General features: G+C 50.2%; 1 protein-coding gene across 2 annotated transcripts in view; it reads right to left on the bottom strand.

Annotated features, from left to right (window-relative positions):
- The window catches only part of LOC127447516 (unconventional myosin-XVI-like), a 296,555-nt gene that overhangs the window by 169,505 nt on the left and 113,031 nt on the right, over window positions 1-14,019 (bottom strand). For both annotated transcript variants that reach the window (XM_051709448.1, XM_051709447.1), the window contains exon 6: window positions 5,915-6,039. In XM_051709448.1, the coding sequence (XP_051565408.1) occupies window positions 5,915-6,039 (125 nt within the window). The remainder of the gene's footprint in view (window positions 1-5,914; window positions 6,040-14,019) is intronic.

Here is a 14,019-nt window from a genome sequence, read left to right on the forward strand (position 1 = left end):
GAGGGAACGAGACATTGTGTTAATGTAGTGACACTAGGAGTCACTCTTGGGAACCCGAAAAGACTCTGGTCTTTGATAAAAGGCCAATGAAAATTGGCGAGTGGTATGCAAACACCGAACATACGGGTATAAAAGGAGCTGGTATGCAACCACTCATTCAGGTTTTGTGCTGAGGAGCCGAGACAAGGTCCCAGCCATTTCAGCGGGTAGTCCAGCATTGTGGCAGGAGGGACACAACGTCTCTGGACGTTCAAGGAAGATGCAGTTTACCAACAGTTTCTCCGCAAACTCGTCTGCCACAGGGCTCGGAGGAAGTCATCCAGGGAACACAGTTTGTGAACACTACTGGGAGTCAACAGCGCACGTCTTCAGCTCAGGGGAGGTGAAAGGCGCTATGCGCAAGCAAAACACCAGGCCTGCTGTCCTGGACTTATCTGCTTGTGACTGCCACTACACGGGACGAAACCGTTTCCACCTGGAGATTGTAGATCCTCGCAAAGGTGTTGGGTGTTGCCCAGCCCACTGCTCTGCAAATGTCTGTTAGAGAGGCACCACTGGTCAAGGCCCAGGAGGCAACCACATGGAATGGGCTCATAGCCCTACCGGGGGCGGCACGTCCTGAGCGTGTTGCGAGGAGCGTGAGGTCCGAGAACCATGTCTGGGTGGGCCAGTAGGGTACTACCAGGACGACCTGCTCCTCGTCCTCCCTGACCTTGCACAGGGTCTGTGAAAGTAGGCTCACTGAGGGAAACGCATATTTGCATAGTCCAGGGGGCCAGTTATGTCCCAGCGCATCTATACCGAGAGGTGCCTCGGTCAGGGCGTACCAGAGCGGGCAGTGGGAGGATTCTTGGGAAGCAAACAGGTATACCTGTGCTCGACCGAATCAACTCCAGATCTGCTGGACCACTTGGGGTGGAATCTCCACTCTCCCCTGAGCGTAACCTGTCGTGACAGCGCGTCCGCTGCAGTGTTGAGGTCGCCCGGGATGTGAGTGGCTCGCAGAGATTTGAGGTGCTGCTGACTCCAGAGGAGGAGACAGCGGGCGAGTTGTGACATACACCGGGAGCGTAAACTGCCTTGACGGTTGATGTATGCCACGGTTGCCATGTTGTCTGTCCGAACTAACACATGCTTGCCCTGAATCAATGGCCGAAACCTCCGCAGGCCGAGCAGAATTGCCAACAACTCGAAGCAGTTGATGTGCCAATGCAGCCGCGGGCCCGTCCAGGAGCCGGCGGCTGCTTACCCGTTGCATACAGCGCCCCAGCCCGTTTCGGAGGTGTCTGTCGTAACCACGACACGCCTGGAGACCTGCTCTGGGGGAACGCCTGCCTGCAGAAATGTGAGGTCGGTCCAAAGGCTGAAGAGGCGGTGACAGACCAGCGTGATGGCCACGCAATGTGTCCCGCAGCGCCATGCCCATCTCGGGACTCGAGTCTGGAGCCAGTGCTGAAGCGGTCTCAAATGCATCAACCTGAGAGGAGTGGCCACCGCTGAGGATGCTATATGCCCCAGGAGCCTCTGAAACAGTTTCAGTGGAGCCACTGTCTTCTGTCTGAATGCCTTCAAACAGGTCAGCACCGACTGTGCACGCTCGTTCGTGAGGTGCCCGTCATCGAGACTGAGTCCAACTCCAAGCCGAGAAAAGAGATGTTCTGAACCGGGAGGAGCTTACTCTTTCCCCAGTTGACCCGAAGCCCTAGTCAGCTGAGATGCGAGAGCACCAGGTCCCTGTGTGCACACAACACATCCCGAGAGTGAGCTAGGATTAGCCACTCATTGAGATAGTTGAGGATGCGCATTCCCACTTCCCTTAACAGGGAAAGGGCTGCCTCTGCGACCTTCGTGAAGACGCGAGGGGACAAGGACAGGCCGAAAGGGAGGACCTTGTACTGATACACCCGACCCTCGAATTCAAACTGCAGGAAGGGTCTGTGTCGAGGTAGAATCGAGACGTGGAAGTATGCGTCCTTCAGGTCTACCGCCGCGAACCAATCTTGATGCCGGACGCTCGCTAGAATGTGTTTTTGCATCAGCATCTTGAACGGGAGTCTGTGTAAAGCCCGGTTCAGTGTTCGCAGGTCCAAGATTGGCCGCAACCCACTGCCTTTCTTTGATACAATGAAGTAGGGGCTGTAAAACCCCTTCTTCATCTCGGCCGGAGGGACAGGCTCTATCGCACCCTTCCATAGGAGGTGAAGTGGACGCCGCTGAACCTGGCCGGATGCCTGGTGAACTGAATCGCATAGGCGAAACGGATGGTCCAGACCAGCCATTGCGATGGATTGGAAAGCACAAGCCACACATCCAAGCTCCGGGCGAGGGGGACCAAGGGGAAAATCTCGTCGTACGTACCGGAGGGTGGGGCCTCGCGGCGGGGCTGAGCCTGTGGTGCCATGCCGTGTCATGGCAGTGCTGAGTTCAGGGTCATCAAAGCACTTACCTGGCTCCTTGTGACCACCCCTGGAACAGCCTGGGACAGGGGAGGAAGAGGCCTGTGCTCGTGACCCGTGGAGACCGTCACATCGGGGGCGAATTTGTGCCACAGCTGGGCACACAGGGGTGGGGAGACTGCTGCTGGAGCGCCAAACCTGCCAAAATGGAATGGTGGATGGTGGTCGTGATGACGGCCGTGCACACCGGGTATGTGACCCAGGGAACAAGGAAACCGCTCTTTTGCTGAACTCTTGGGTACCGCAGCCACTTGGGCCGAGGCGAAATTAAATGAAAAGGTAACAAAAGATTCTCCTCCTGGCCCTCCACCGGGGGATGGAGTGGTCTGCTTACCAGCTCCAGAGCAGCGGGTTTCGTCTTCCCTGGGTCGCCCATCTCAGGGGCACTTTGAAGCCTTTTGTGGGTTCTTGGTGGTCAGCCGTGAGACGGGTGTCGTCTGCTTCCTGCGATGGGCTCCACGCCGGGGCCGGGCCGCAGGGGCGGGCTGCGGTGGAGCCAGTGCAGTCACTGCAGGGGTACACCCTTGGTGACGAGCAAACGGGGTACGGGATCTTGAGCCGCGCCGGGGCAGGATGTGCCGGATAGCCTCCGTCTGCTACTTCACCTCCGAGAACTGCTGGGCAAAGTCCTCGATGGTGTCGCAGAACACGCCAACCTGGGAAACAGGGGCACCAGGGAACTGTGCCTTGTCGGCCTCTCCCATCTCGACCAGGTTGAACCAAAGGTGGCGCTCCTGGACCACCAAGGTGGACATCGCCCACCCGAGAGACCGCGCCATGACCTTCATCGCCTGGAGAGCGAGGTCGGTCGTCGAGCGCAGCTCCTGCATCAATCCCAGGGCGGAACTACCCTCGTGCAGTTCCTTTAGCGCCTTGGCTTGGTGGACTTGCAGGAGAGCCATGCTGTGCAGGGCGGAGGTGGCTTGTCCAGCGGCACCATAGGCTTTGGCCATCAGGGACGATGTAAACCTACAGAACTTGGACGGGAGCTTTGGGCGCCCGAGCTAGGTGGCGGCGCTCTGCACCATGAGTGCCTTATCCACCGGGGGGATCGCCGAATAGCCCTTGGCCGCCCCACCATCGAGGGTAGTGAGGGCGGGGGAGCTGATAAATCAGGACCGGCCAGTAAAAGGTGCCTCCCACGACCTTGTCAGCTCCTCGTGCACTTCCGGGAAGAGAGGAACTGGGGTGGGGCGTGGCGTGGCTGTGAGCGGCTGCCCGGGAAAGCATGTCCATCATCTCTGCGTCAGCCTGTGACTGGGCGATCGTACCTGAGGCGGGGTGCCCAGCTGAGGCTTCCGCGTCCGACTGGATGAGCCCACTCTCCGATGCTGTGCTCAAGAGCTCATCACCTTCGTGGGCTCTGAACAAGAGGTCGAACTCACTGTGAGACGAGCCGGCGGACTCATCTGGAAGCCCAATCGGGGCAGATGAGCATGCTGGGGAATGGGAGGTCCGGGGGGGATACCCGGCGGAGGTGGTCCCATTGGGGTCCCCAAATCACCTCCAGTGCTAGCCACACTGGCCTCATACCCTTAGGTAGAAGGACCGGGGCAGGGAGCCAGTGGGGTGGCATGCTTTCTTACATAGGCAAGCCACGACCGCATCGTTGCCATGGACATGTTCTCGCAATGAGTACATGGCCCAACCACGAACGCTGTCTCCGCGTGGGCAGTGCCCAGACACAAAAGACAGTGATCATGATCATCAGAAGGCGAGAGATAACGACCGCAACCAGGAATAACACATAAACGGAGAGGTATCTTTAAAAGATGTGCCTTTAAAAAGATGTTCCGTGTGTGCCGCTCTTTTAGAGAAATTTACTCTTTTTTAGAATATACTCTTTTATTTCTGCCGAAGCGCCCAGGGGCGTTCTCTGCAGTGCACCAGTGCAGAAGGGGGAGAAGCTGCTGAAATGCACCGTCAGATCCAGCAGAGGTGAATGAACAGCCGTGGGAATTCTGAATGAGTGGTTGCATACCAGCTCCTTTTATAACCGTATGTTCGGGGGAGTGGTATGCAAATACCACTCGCCAATTTTCATTGGCCTTTTATCAAAGACCAGAGGTGTTTTGGGCTCCCAAGAGTGACCCTTAGTGTCACTACATGACTAAATTGTCACACGACACAACGTCAAGTGAGTGACAGATAGGGAACAATGTTCATCCTAATCGCTAGGGTTCAAATCTCAAACATTGCTTATCCTTTTGCAAGGATATTGCACAAACAGTGTTGGCTCTAATCGCTAGGGTTCATATCTCAAACACTGTTTATCCTTTTGCAAGGATATTGCACAAACAATGTTCACCCTAATCGCTAGGGTTCACATACATTCAGCAAAACATTTACAAACCTGCAAACTTGGACCATGAAGACCTGGTCTGTGATCCTATTTATTCATTTTCTCTTTTCTGTTTGGGGGGAATCACTATTTAAGGTTTTCTTTTGGGGTAGGATCCTTGCCCCTGCCACCTTTCATCCAGCAGGATTTGACGAATCTCAACGGACCTTCGGACGGCGCTTACGCCAAAGATTGACAATCAATTGTCTCGCTGTACTTCTTCAATAATAGATTTTGTGAATCCAGACAGTCTGCGAGTCTTCTGATAGAAAAGAAGTGTAAGTGTAGTTCTATTGGGAGTCTCGTAGTCATTATCATTGACCAGTAATTAATTTAACCTGTTAGCCAATCACATTTTAGCTTTCCTTTAAAAGTTCTCTGTCAGCCTTTCATCTCTGCTGTTCAGTGTGCCGACGTGACTACCTTCACCTTCTCACCGCCACCAGTATAGTCTCCGTCCTGTCTCGGCGGTAGGCTCCTCGCCCTAGCCGCCTTTATTCTGGCAGGATTTGACCGTTCGAGTTAGAATCTCAGCGGACCGTCAGACAGGGCTTACGCCAAAGATTGACAATAATCAATTGTCTCACTGTATTCCTTCAATAATAGATTCCGTGAATCCAATCATCTGCAAGTCTTCTGATAGAATTGCACTCCATCCAGCTGTGTTTGAATGCAAGATTGTGTCCTCATCTTGTGCTGTTGCTAGTGTCAAGTAAGCCTGTGTGTGGTTTGTTAACTGCACAGCTATATGTTGCCCATGCAGCTGAAGTTACGCTTATTGCCCCCTGCTGAAAACAGGTGGTACTTAAAGCTTAAATTGCTCTGATGGTAGTGATATTCCTTATTACGGCGACATGATTCATTGCGTTATTTTTTTCACACATTATTTTTTTATATAATTAACTGCACTGAATTAACGTGTTAAATAGAGATCCCTAGTTTTAAGGGCACTTTTGTTTATTTCGTACTATAAAGAAATTTGGTACTTTGTTGGGTCAGTACTTCATGTACAGTGTAAAACAAACAAAACCAATTGAGAACCACTGTTTTAAAAAGATCACTGAATGTTAGAAATTGTTGTATATTTTGGGGATGGCTTGCAATCAGTTTTTCTTACCAGCGTGACCCCGTCATCATTCCTTTGGTTGACAGTGCCACCGCTACTGAGCAGCAGCCTTATGTCAGACAGCATGGTGGATGAACGCTGTGTCTTCATCTGATGCATAGAGCTCATGTCCACACCTGACAAATACATAGAGACATGTACAAGTAAACATACACAACAGTTATAAGCTCACTCCACACTGCTCTATTAGAGTAGAGAGAGGTTTGCATGTTATGCCATAAGTATCACTAAGCATCAGTGGCAAATCCTAGCATGGTGATATAGGTAGTCACCTAGGGCTGCAGCATTCTCTGGGACACCTTATGCACTCCATTTCAATCAGTTTCAATGTACTGTACACACTCTCTGTATAACATCTACAGTATAATGTACTATGATATGATTGCATTATTTTCATTGTATTATTGTCTCTTTAAATCTTATTTTATAGCAAATAAAGTACATAGGTCTGGTACGTAATGCCTACTTTTAACAATCAAATCAGTTCCCGATGGATAAAATCAATTCCTGCTGTACTTTATTTTTTGTTTTATTTTTATCAATGCATATTATTTTTCACTTGGAAATATGCCATATTATGGAAGGAGAGTGGGTTGTGATGTCAACTTAAAAAGGAGGTCTTCAATAAATCTATAAAACCTATCAATAACTATTAATGAACCAAATCAGCTAAAATAATTTAAGTTAGTATTCATTGATAATGTGCCTAGAGAAGATCAGTGAGGTACTGCACAGCTTTGTATAGGGCACGGTTTCTTTTCAGTATGGTAGAGTACACTAAGATTGAATTTTGCCCACTGATAGTGTGGATTATTTTCACACACTTGCTGTGTTGTTTTAGCACCTGATTCACTGAAGTAATCATGCAAATCAGGTAATGGTGCAATCACAGCCAAACATTTAGTGCTGAATGCAATTTGGATGGCATAATTCCTCATCTTACCGACCATTTCTGAGTGCTAGTCTGTTGTGGCAATGACCACATTTAAATAAGTGCAGCACTATTTCAGCATCCGTTAAAACTGGATTATGAATATTTAGTAAATAAGATGCAGGTGTTTGCACTGAAAAACTGCATGCAAAAGTGTTTAGTGAATTTGCTCCAGAGAGTTGTTACCCAGCGAGATCTGATCAGGCACTGCTGATGTTCTACTGATGGAGCTCATGTGATGTAGGTGATGGAGAGAGGGAGATTTGGACAGATGTCACATGAAAGAGATCTTATTTATCAAACAGTCTTATGGGATCAGATATCTCTCTTACTCTCTCTGTTCTAATTTCCTGCTCCCCATCATGTGTGGGCTGGAGGACACATTTTTCAAGAACAAATCATCTCCACTTGCATATGGTGCTCTATTAGACACAAAGCATGCTGATCAGAAGTATCAGAGGAGGTGGAGATGGCAGTGTCTGTTTATTTGTAGCGGGAATGCCATCCTGGGATAGCGAGAGCCCTGACTGTAATGATGAATGACCCTTTCTGACAGCACTCCAGATAAGTGTGTCTATCTCTCTGTCTCACTGATTGATTAGCAGGCTCTCCATTATAAATTAACTACTACTCCACACCGCGTGAGCTGACCAGTACTAGATAGTAACAGATTACATGTAATCAGATTACAAACAAATCAAGTATTGTAATTAGATTAAATTACATTTTCAAATACTGTACTCGTAATCAGATTACAGTTACTTTTGATAGATTACATAATTTATTGTTCCCCCTAATTCTTCTTTTTAAATATTCTTCTTTTTAAATATTTTTTTTAAATACTTGATACTAGCCAAATGTCATAATTAGAATGAAGATGGAGTGGTAATCTACAAATAAATGCCAAATCGATTGCATAATTGCAGTAAAGTTAGTTTTAGTTTCACAAACTGCTTTTGCACCCTGCTTCAAAAATGTACTTGGATGTGCTTTTGCTATTGTGACATTTTTTTTTTTTTTTTTTTTTTTTGAAAGGTCAAACCTTTTTCAGTTTTTATATTAGCATACATTTCATTGTAACTAACATGTAACAATGAAAAATGTCCTGGTTACTTTCATAACCTCCGTTCCCTGATGGAGGGAATGAGATGTTGTGTTGATGTAGTGACACTAGGGGTCACTCTTGGGAGCCAAAAACACCTCTGATCTTTGAAAAAAGGACAATGGGAATTGGCGAGTGGAATTTGCATGCCACTCCCCCGGACATACGGGTATAAAAGGAGCTGGTATGCAACCACTCATTCAGGTTTTGTGCTGAGGAGCGAAGACAAGGTCCCGGCCATTTCAGCGTGTAGTTCAGCGTTGTGGCAAGAGGGACACAACGTCTCCTTCCCTCCATCAGGGAACGGAGGTTACAAAAGTAACCATGACGTTCCCTATCTGTCACTCACTCGACATTGTGTCGATGTAGTGACACTAGGGGTCCCTATACAAAATGGCACAACTACTGAACTGTGTTACGTGGACTAGTGGTGCGAGATGGGCAGACCTCTGTGTGCCTCGTAGCCAGTGCACCAGGCCATCATGTAACCTCCCCCAATGCTCTTATGAGCGTCGAATGGTCCTTCGGGAAAAAGTCAACTGCCCAACAAATAGGGACAGGCTAGCCCAGCCGTGGCCTCTTTTCCTATTTTCTCCCCAAAAAGAGTGGAATTTGTTAACCGACTGGGGGCCGTAAATGTCTACGTCAGGTGGTGTCACTCCCAAGGGGAAGACACCGTGGAAACCACACCCTGCCCAGAGAAGGGGGGAGGGGGGGGGGGTATTTCAAGTGGAAATACATCACATGGTCTTAAATATGTCGGAAATATGTCATGTGGAGAAGTCACCTGGTAGGTCCTACCCAAGGGCGGAGGAGTTTCTACAAGCATGGTGACCGGGGGCAGAGGGGCCTCTGCCCAAGGAAGACGCAGTTTATTGACAGGGAAACGATTTAGCGGAAGATATATCACATGGCGTCAACTATGGGGAACCAGTGCATGTGAAGCACCTATCCCAGTACAGGGCTTGGTTAGCACATGTACTGGGCTGGCAGCGAGTTTCTCCGCAAACTCATCTGCCACAGGGCTAAGGAGGAAAATCATCCAGGGATCACAACTTGTGAACACGACTGGGAGTCAAAGGCGCACGTCTTTACCTCATGGGAGGGGAAAGGCACTATACGCAAGTGGTACACCCGGCCAGCTGTCCTGGAACTTACCTGTTCAGACCTGACAACACACGGGGCGAAACCGGCTCAACCCGAAGATTATAGAACCTCACAAAGGTGTTGGGTGTCACCCAGCCCGCTGCTCTGCAGATGTCTGCCAAAGAGGCACCACTGGTCAGGGCCTAGGAGGCCGCCACACTCCTAGTAGAGTGGGCTCGTAGAGCCACCCGTTGCGGCACGTCCTGAGCATGATATGCCATCACAATTGTGTCAATGACCCAGTGGGCGATCCTCTGTTTGGAGACAGCACTTCCTTTCCGCTGTCCACCAAAGCAGACAAAGAGCTGCTCGGAGCTTCTAAAGCGTGTGATCCAAATAGATGTGTAAAGCACGCACCGGACACAGCAATGCCAAAGCTGGGTCTGCCTCCTCCTGGGGCAGCGCTTTCAGGTTCATCACCTGATCCCTAAACGGGGTCGTTGGAACTTTGGGCACATAGCCTGGTCAGGGTCTCAGGATCACGTGAGAGTAGCCCGGACAGAACTCCAGGCATGTTTTGCTGACAGAGAACGCCTGCAGGTCCCCTAGCCTCTTGATGGAAGTGAGCGCAGTCAGGAGGGCAGTCTTCAAAGATAGTGCCTTAAGCTCAGCTGACTCCAGGGGCTAAAAGGGGGCTCCCCATAGACCCCGAAGGACTACAGAGAGGTCCTATGAGGGGATGAGACGTGGTCTGGAGGGATTCAACCTCCTAGTGCCTCTCAGGAACCTGATGATGAGGTCGTGCTTCCCTAAGGACTTACCATCTACTGTATCGTGGTGTGACACTATAGCGGCTACATATACCTTCAAGGTGGAGGGGGACAGCTGCCCCTCCAGCCTCCCTGCAGGAAGGAAAGCACCGATCCGACTGCGCACCTCTGGGGGTCTTCGCGCCGGGAAGAACACCACTTAGCGAACAGATGCCACTTCAAAGCATACAGGCGCCTCGTAGAGAGAGCCCTAACCTGAGTGATCGTATCTACCACCGCGGGTGGTAGACCGCTTTGGTCTTCCACGTCCTGTCCAAGGGCCAGACCTGGAGATTCCAGAGGTCTGGTCACGGGTGCCAGATAGTGCCCCGTCCAAGAAAAAGAATGTCCTTCCACAGGGGAATTCGCCAGGGGGAGGGGCTGTTGCGAGGAGCGTGAGTTCCTAGTGGGCCAGTAGGATGCTACTAGGACGACCTGTTCCTCGTCCTCCCTGACCTTGCACAGGGTCTGTGCAAGTAGGCTCACTGGGGGAAATATGTATTTGCGTAGTCCAGGGGGCCAGCTGTGTGCCAGCGTGTCTATACCGAGGGGTGCCTCGGTCAGGGTGTACCAAAGTGGGCAGTGGGAGGATTCCCGGGAAGCAAACAGGTATACCTGTGCTCGACCGAATCAACTCCAGATCTGCTGGACCACCTGGGTTGGAATCTCCACTCTCCCCTGAGCGTAATCTGTCGTGACAGCGCATCCGCTGTGGTGTTGAGGTCACCCGGGATGTGAAAGCGCAAGCCACGCTTCCAAACTCCGGGCGAGGGGGACCAAGGGGATAATCACGTCGGACATACCGGTGGGTGGGGCCTTGTGGCAGAGCGGAGACTGAGGCGCCACACCGCGAGGGCTTGAGCCCCGTGGCCGTGATGAGTCCAGGGACATCGAAGCACTTACCTGGCTCCTGATACCCACCATAAGATTGGTCGAGGAGGGGGGAGGAGGAACATCGTCCCCACAGTCCGTCGGAGCCAACCCGGTGTGGGCAAGTTTGTGCCACGGCTGGGCACGCAGGGGCGGGGGATCCGCCACTGGAGCGCCAAACCTGCAAAAATGGGACAATGGACGGCGGTCGTGACGATGGCCGTGCACACCTGACATGTGACCCAGAGAACAAGGAAACCACTCTTTTGTTGAAGTTTTGGGTACCACAGCCTCTTGGGCATGCGGCGAAAAATGGAAAAACCGGGGGATGGAGTGGTCTGTCTACCAGCTCCGTAGAAGCGGATCTCCTCATCCCTGGGTCGCCCATCTCAGGGGCGCTTCGAAGCCTTCCTAGGGTTTTTGGTTGCCGGCCGTGAGATGGGTGGCATCTGCTTCCTGCGCTGGGCTCGAAGCCGGGGCCGGGCCTCGGGGGCGGGCTGTGGCGGAGCCGGTGCTGTTTCTGCAGGAGGACGCCCCTGGCGACGAGCAAACAGGGTGTGGGGTCTTGAGCCGTGCCAGGGCAGGATATGTTGAATGGCCTCCGTCTGCTGCTTCACCACCGAGAACTGCTGGGCAAAGTCCTCGACAGTGTTGCCGAATAGGCCAACCTGGGAGATGGGGGCGTCGAGGAACCATGCCTTGTCAGCCTCTCCAATCTCGACCAGGTTGAGCCAAAGGTGGTGCTCCTGGACCACCAGGGTGGATGTCACCTGCCCGAAAGACCATGCCGTGATCTTCGTCGCCCAGAGAGCGAGGTCGGTCGCCGAGCGCAGTTCCTGCATTAATCCCGGATCAGAACTACCCTCGTGCAGCTCTTTTAGCACCTTGGCTTGGTGAACTTGCAGGAGAACCATGGCGTGCAGGGCGGAGGCGGCTTGTCCAACGGCACCATAGGCCTTAGCTGTCAGGGATGACATAAACCTACAGGCCTTGGCCACCCCACCATCGATGGTAGTGAGAGCGGGGGAGCTGAAAGATCGGGATCAGGCAGTAAAAGGTGCACCCCACGATTTTGTCAGCTCCTCATGCAGTTACGGGAAGAAAGGGACCGGGTTGGGGCGCGGCCATGAGTGGCGCTCTGGGCCTAGGAACCAATCATTGAGCCGCGAGGGTTCAGGGGAGAGTGGAGGGTTCCACTCTAGCCCGACGCTTGCAGCTGCCCGGGAAAGCATGACCGTCATCTCCGCGTCGGCCTGAGACTGGGCGACCACACCCGAAGGAGGGAGCCGAGATGTCCGTGTCAGAGTGGATGAGCCCACTCTCCGATCCTGCGCTCAATAACTCATTGTCTTCCCAGGCTCCGAATAAGAGGTCGAACTCGCCGTGAGACGAGCCGGCAGTCTCATCCGAGAGCCCGACAGGGCCAAGCGAGCGTGCTGGGGAATGGTCCGTGGGGGTTTACCCGGCAGAGATGGTCCCATTGTGGTCCCCAAATCGCCCCCAGTGCTAACCGGCACGGCCTCATACCCGTAGGGTAGATTGCTTTCTTACGAATGCAAGACGCGACCGCAACATTGCCATGGTCATGTTCTCGCAATGAGGACAAGACCCATCCACGAACAATGTCTCCGCGTGGGCAGTGCCCAGACACGTAAGACAGTGATCGTGGCCGTCAGAAGCGGAGAGATAACGACCGCAACCAGGAATAACACACAAACGGAAAGGCATCTTTAAAAAGACGTTTCGTGTGTGCTGCTCTTTTAGAATGAAAATATACTCTTTTTAGAATAAACTCTTTTTGTTATTCTGCCGAAGCGCCCAGGGGCGTTCTCTGCACTCCACGGGTGCAGAGGGGGTGAAGCCGCTGAAATGCGCTGTAAAATCCAGCAGATGAGATGAATGAACTCGTGGATGAATTCAGCTTCAATGAATAGAACCGCTCGGCTCCGAAGAGAAAATCTGAATGAGTGGTTGCATACCAGCTCCTTTTATACTCGTATGTCCAGGGGAGTGGCATGCAAATTCCACTCGCCAATTCCCATTGGCCTTTTTTCAAAGATCAGGGGTGTTTAGGGCTCCCAAGAGTGACCCCTAGTGTCACTATATCGACACAACGTCGAGTGAGTGACGGATAGGGAACTAAACACTGTTAATGCAATGCCTTTATTAACATTAAAATAGTCAGGGTATTCAATGAATATTTTTTAAGGTCTCGCTATAAATTCCTTCTAAAGATTTTGCTAAAGAAAACATATGACCTTACACCCTCAACTAACAAATAGGTTTTGATATTCTTTACTTTTAAAATAAAAACATAAAGATAAGTTTTATCAATGCAAGTCTATTTTTTATAAATTATGAAAATTGAGGAAGAACATTTAGATCTGCAAAAGTCTGTATCATTGACAATATCAACCCACATAAGAAAACAATGCCAATCTAATATAGAACTGTCTTTTTACATAAAATAAAGAAAAAAGAAAGAGAAAATATCTGTTCTTAATTTTTCTCTATAATGCTCCCATTCTATGAGGTGAAAATTAGCCTTTCCTTGACTTGCACATATAGTAAATTTGTGGAGAAACCAGATACTTGTGCAGATTATCATCAGTAAATGGATTTGATGATGTTTGATTGAGAATGCTGACAAACATCTGTGTATAAAAACAAATACAGACAGTATATATGCATGTATGCAAGTTCAGTGGCACTTTACATTATCACTTTTAATGAGCACTACAGACCCTGAGCAAACTTTTCTGTGCTTTTTGGTTTGTATTTATTTATTTTTTTCATCAATTTCTCTTTTGTTGAAAAAGGTTGTGCATATAAGCCAACATCACTTCTGTAACAACTGCTGTGACATGTATTTTTAAGTCTGTAGATCTGACTGCACCCAGCAGCTAGGCAATTTGTATAAATACACGACAAAATATGCTCACCTAAAAGTTGTTGGTTCACATTTTGGAGAGTAGTGTAAGCAAGCTTAAACACACACACTACTGATGAATGTGGATGTTGCATGCACTGCTGAGTGTTGTTAAACTCACCGTTGAGTTTAGCTCAGAGCACTCGTATGTTTCAGACTGTGATGCAATTTTACAATTTTAAAATAAGAAAATAAATAAGAAAACAGCGGCACACACACACACACACACACACTTAAAAGAACCTCAAAACTGCAATTTTGGGCTGAATCCGACCCGATAGCTCAAAATATAAATCATTAGTGTAGGCTTACAGTAGTGAATTGGGGTAAGACAAGAACATGGGTTTGAACACATATTTGTATGTACTT

This window comes from Myxocyprinus asiaticus, chromosome 10 (genome assembly GCF_019703515.2).
Source record: "Myxocyprinus asiaticus isolate MX2 ecotype Aquarium Trade chromosome 10, UBuf_Myxa_2, whole genome shotgun sequence".
Taxonomy (NCBI): domain Eukaryota; kingdom Metazoa; phylum Chordata; class Actinopteri; order Cypriniformes; family Catostomidae; genus Myxocyprinus; species Myxocyprinus asiaticus.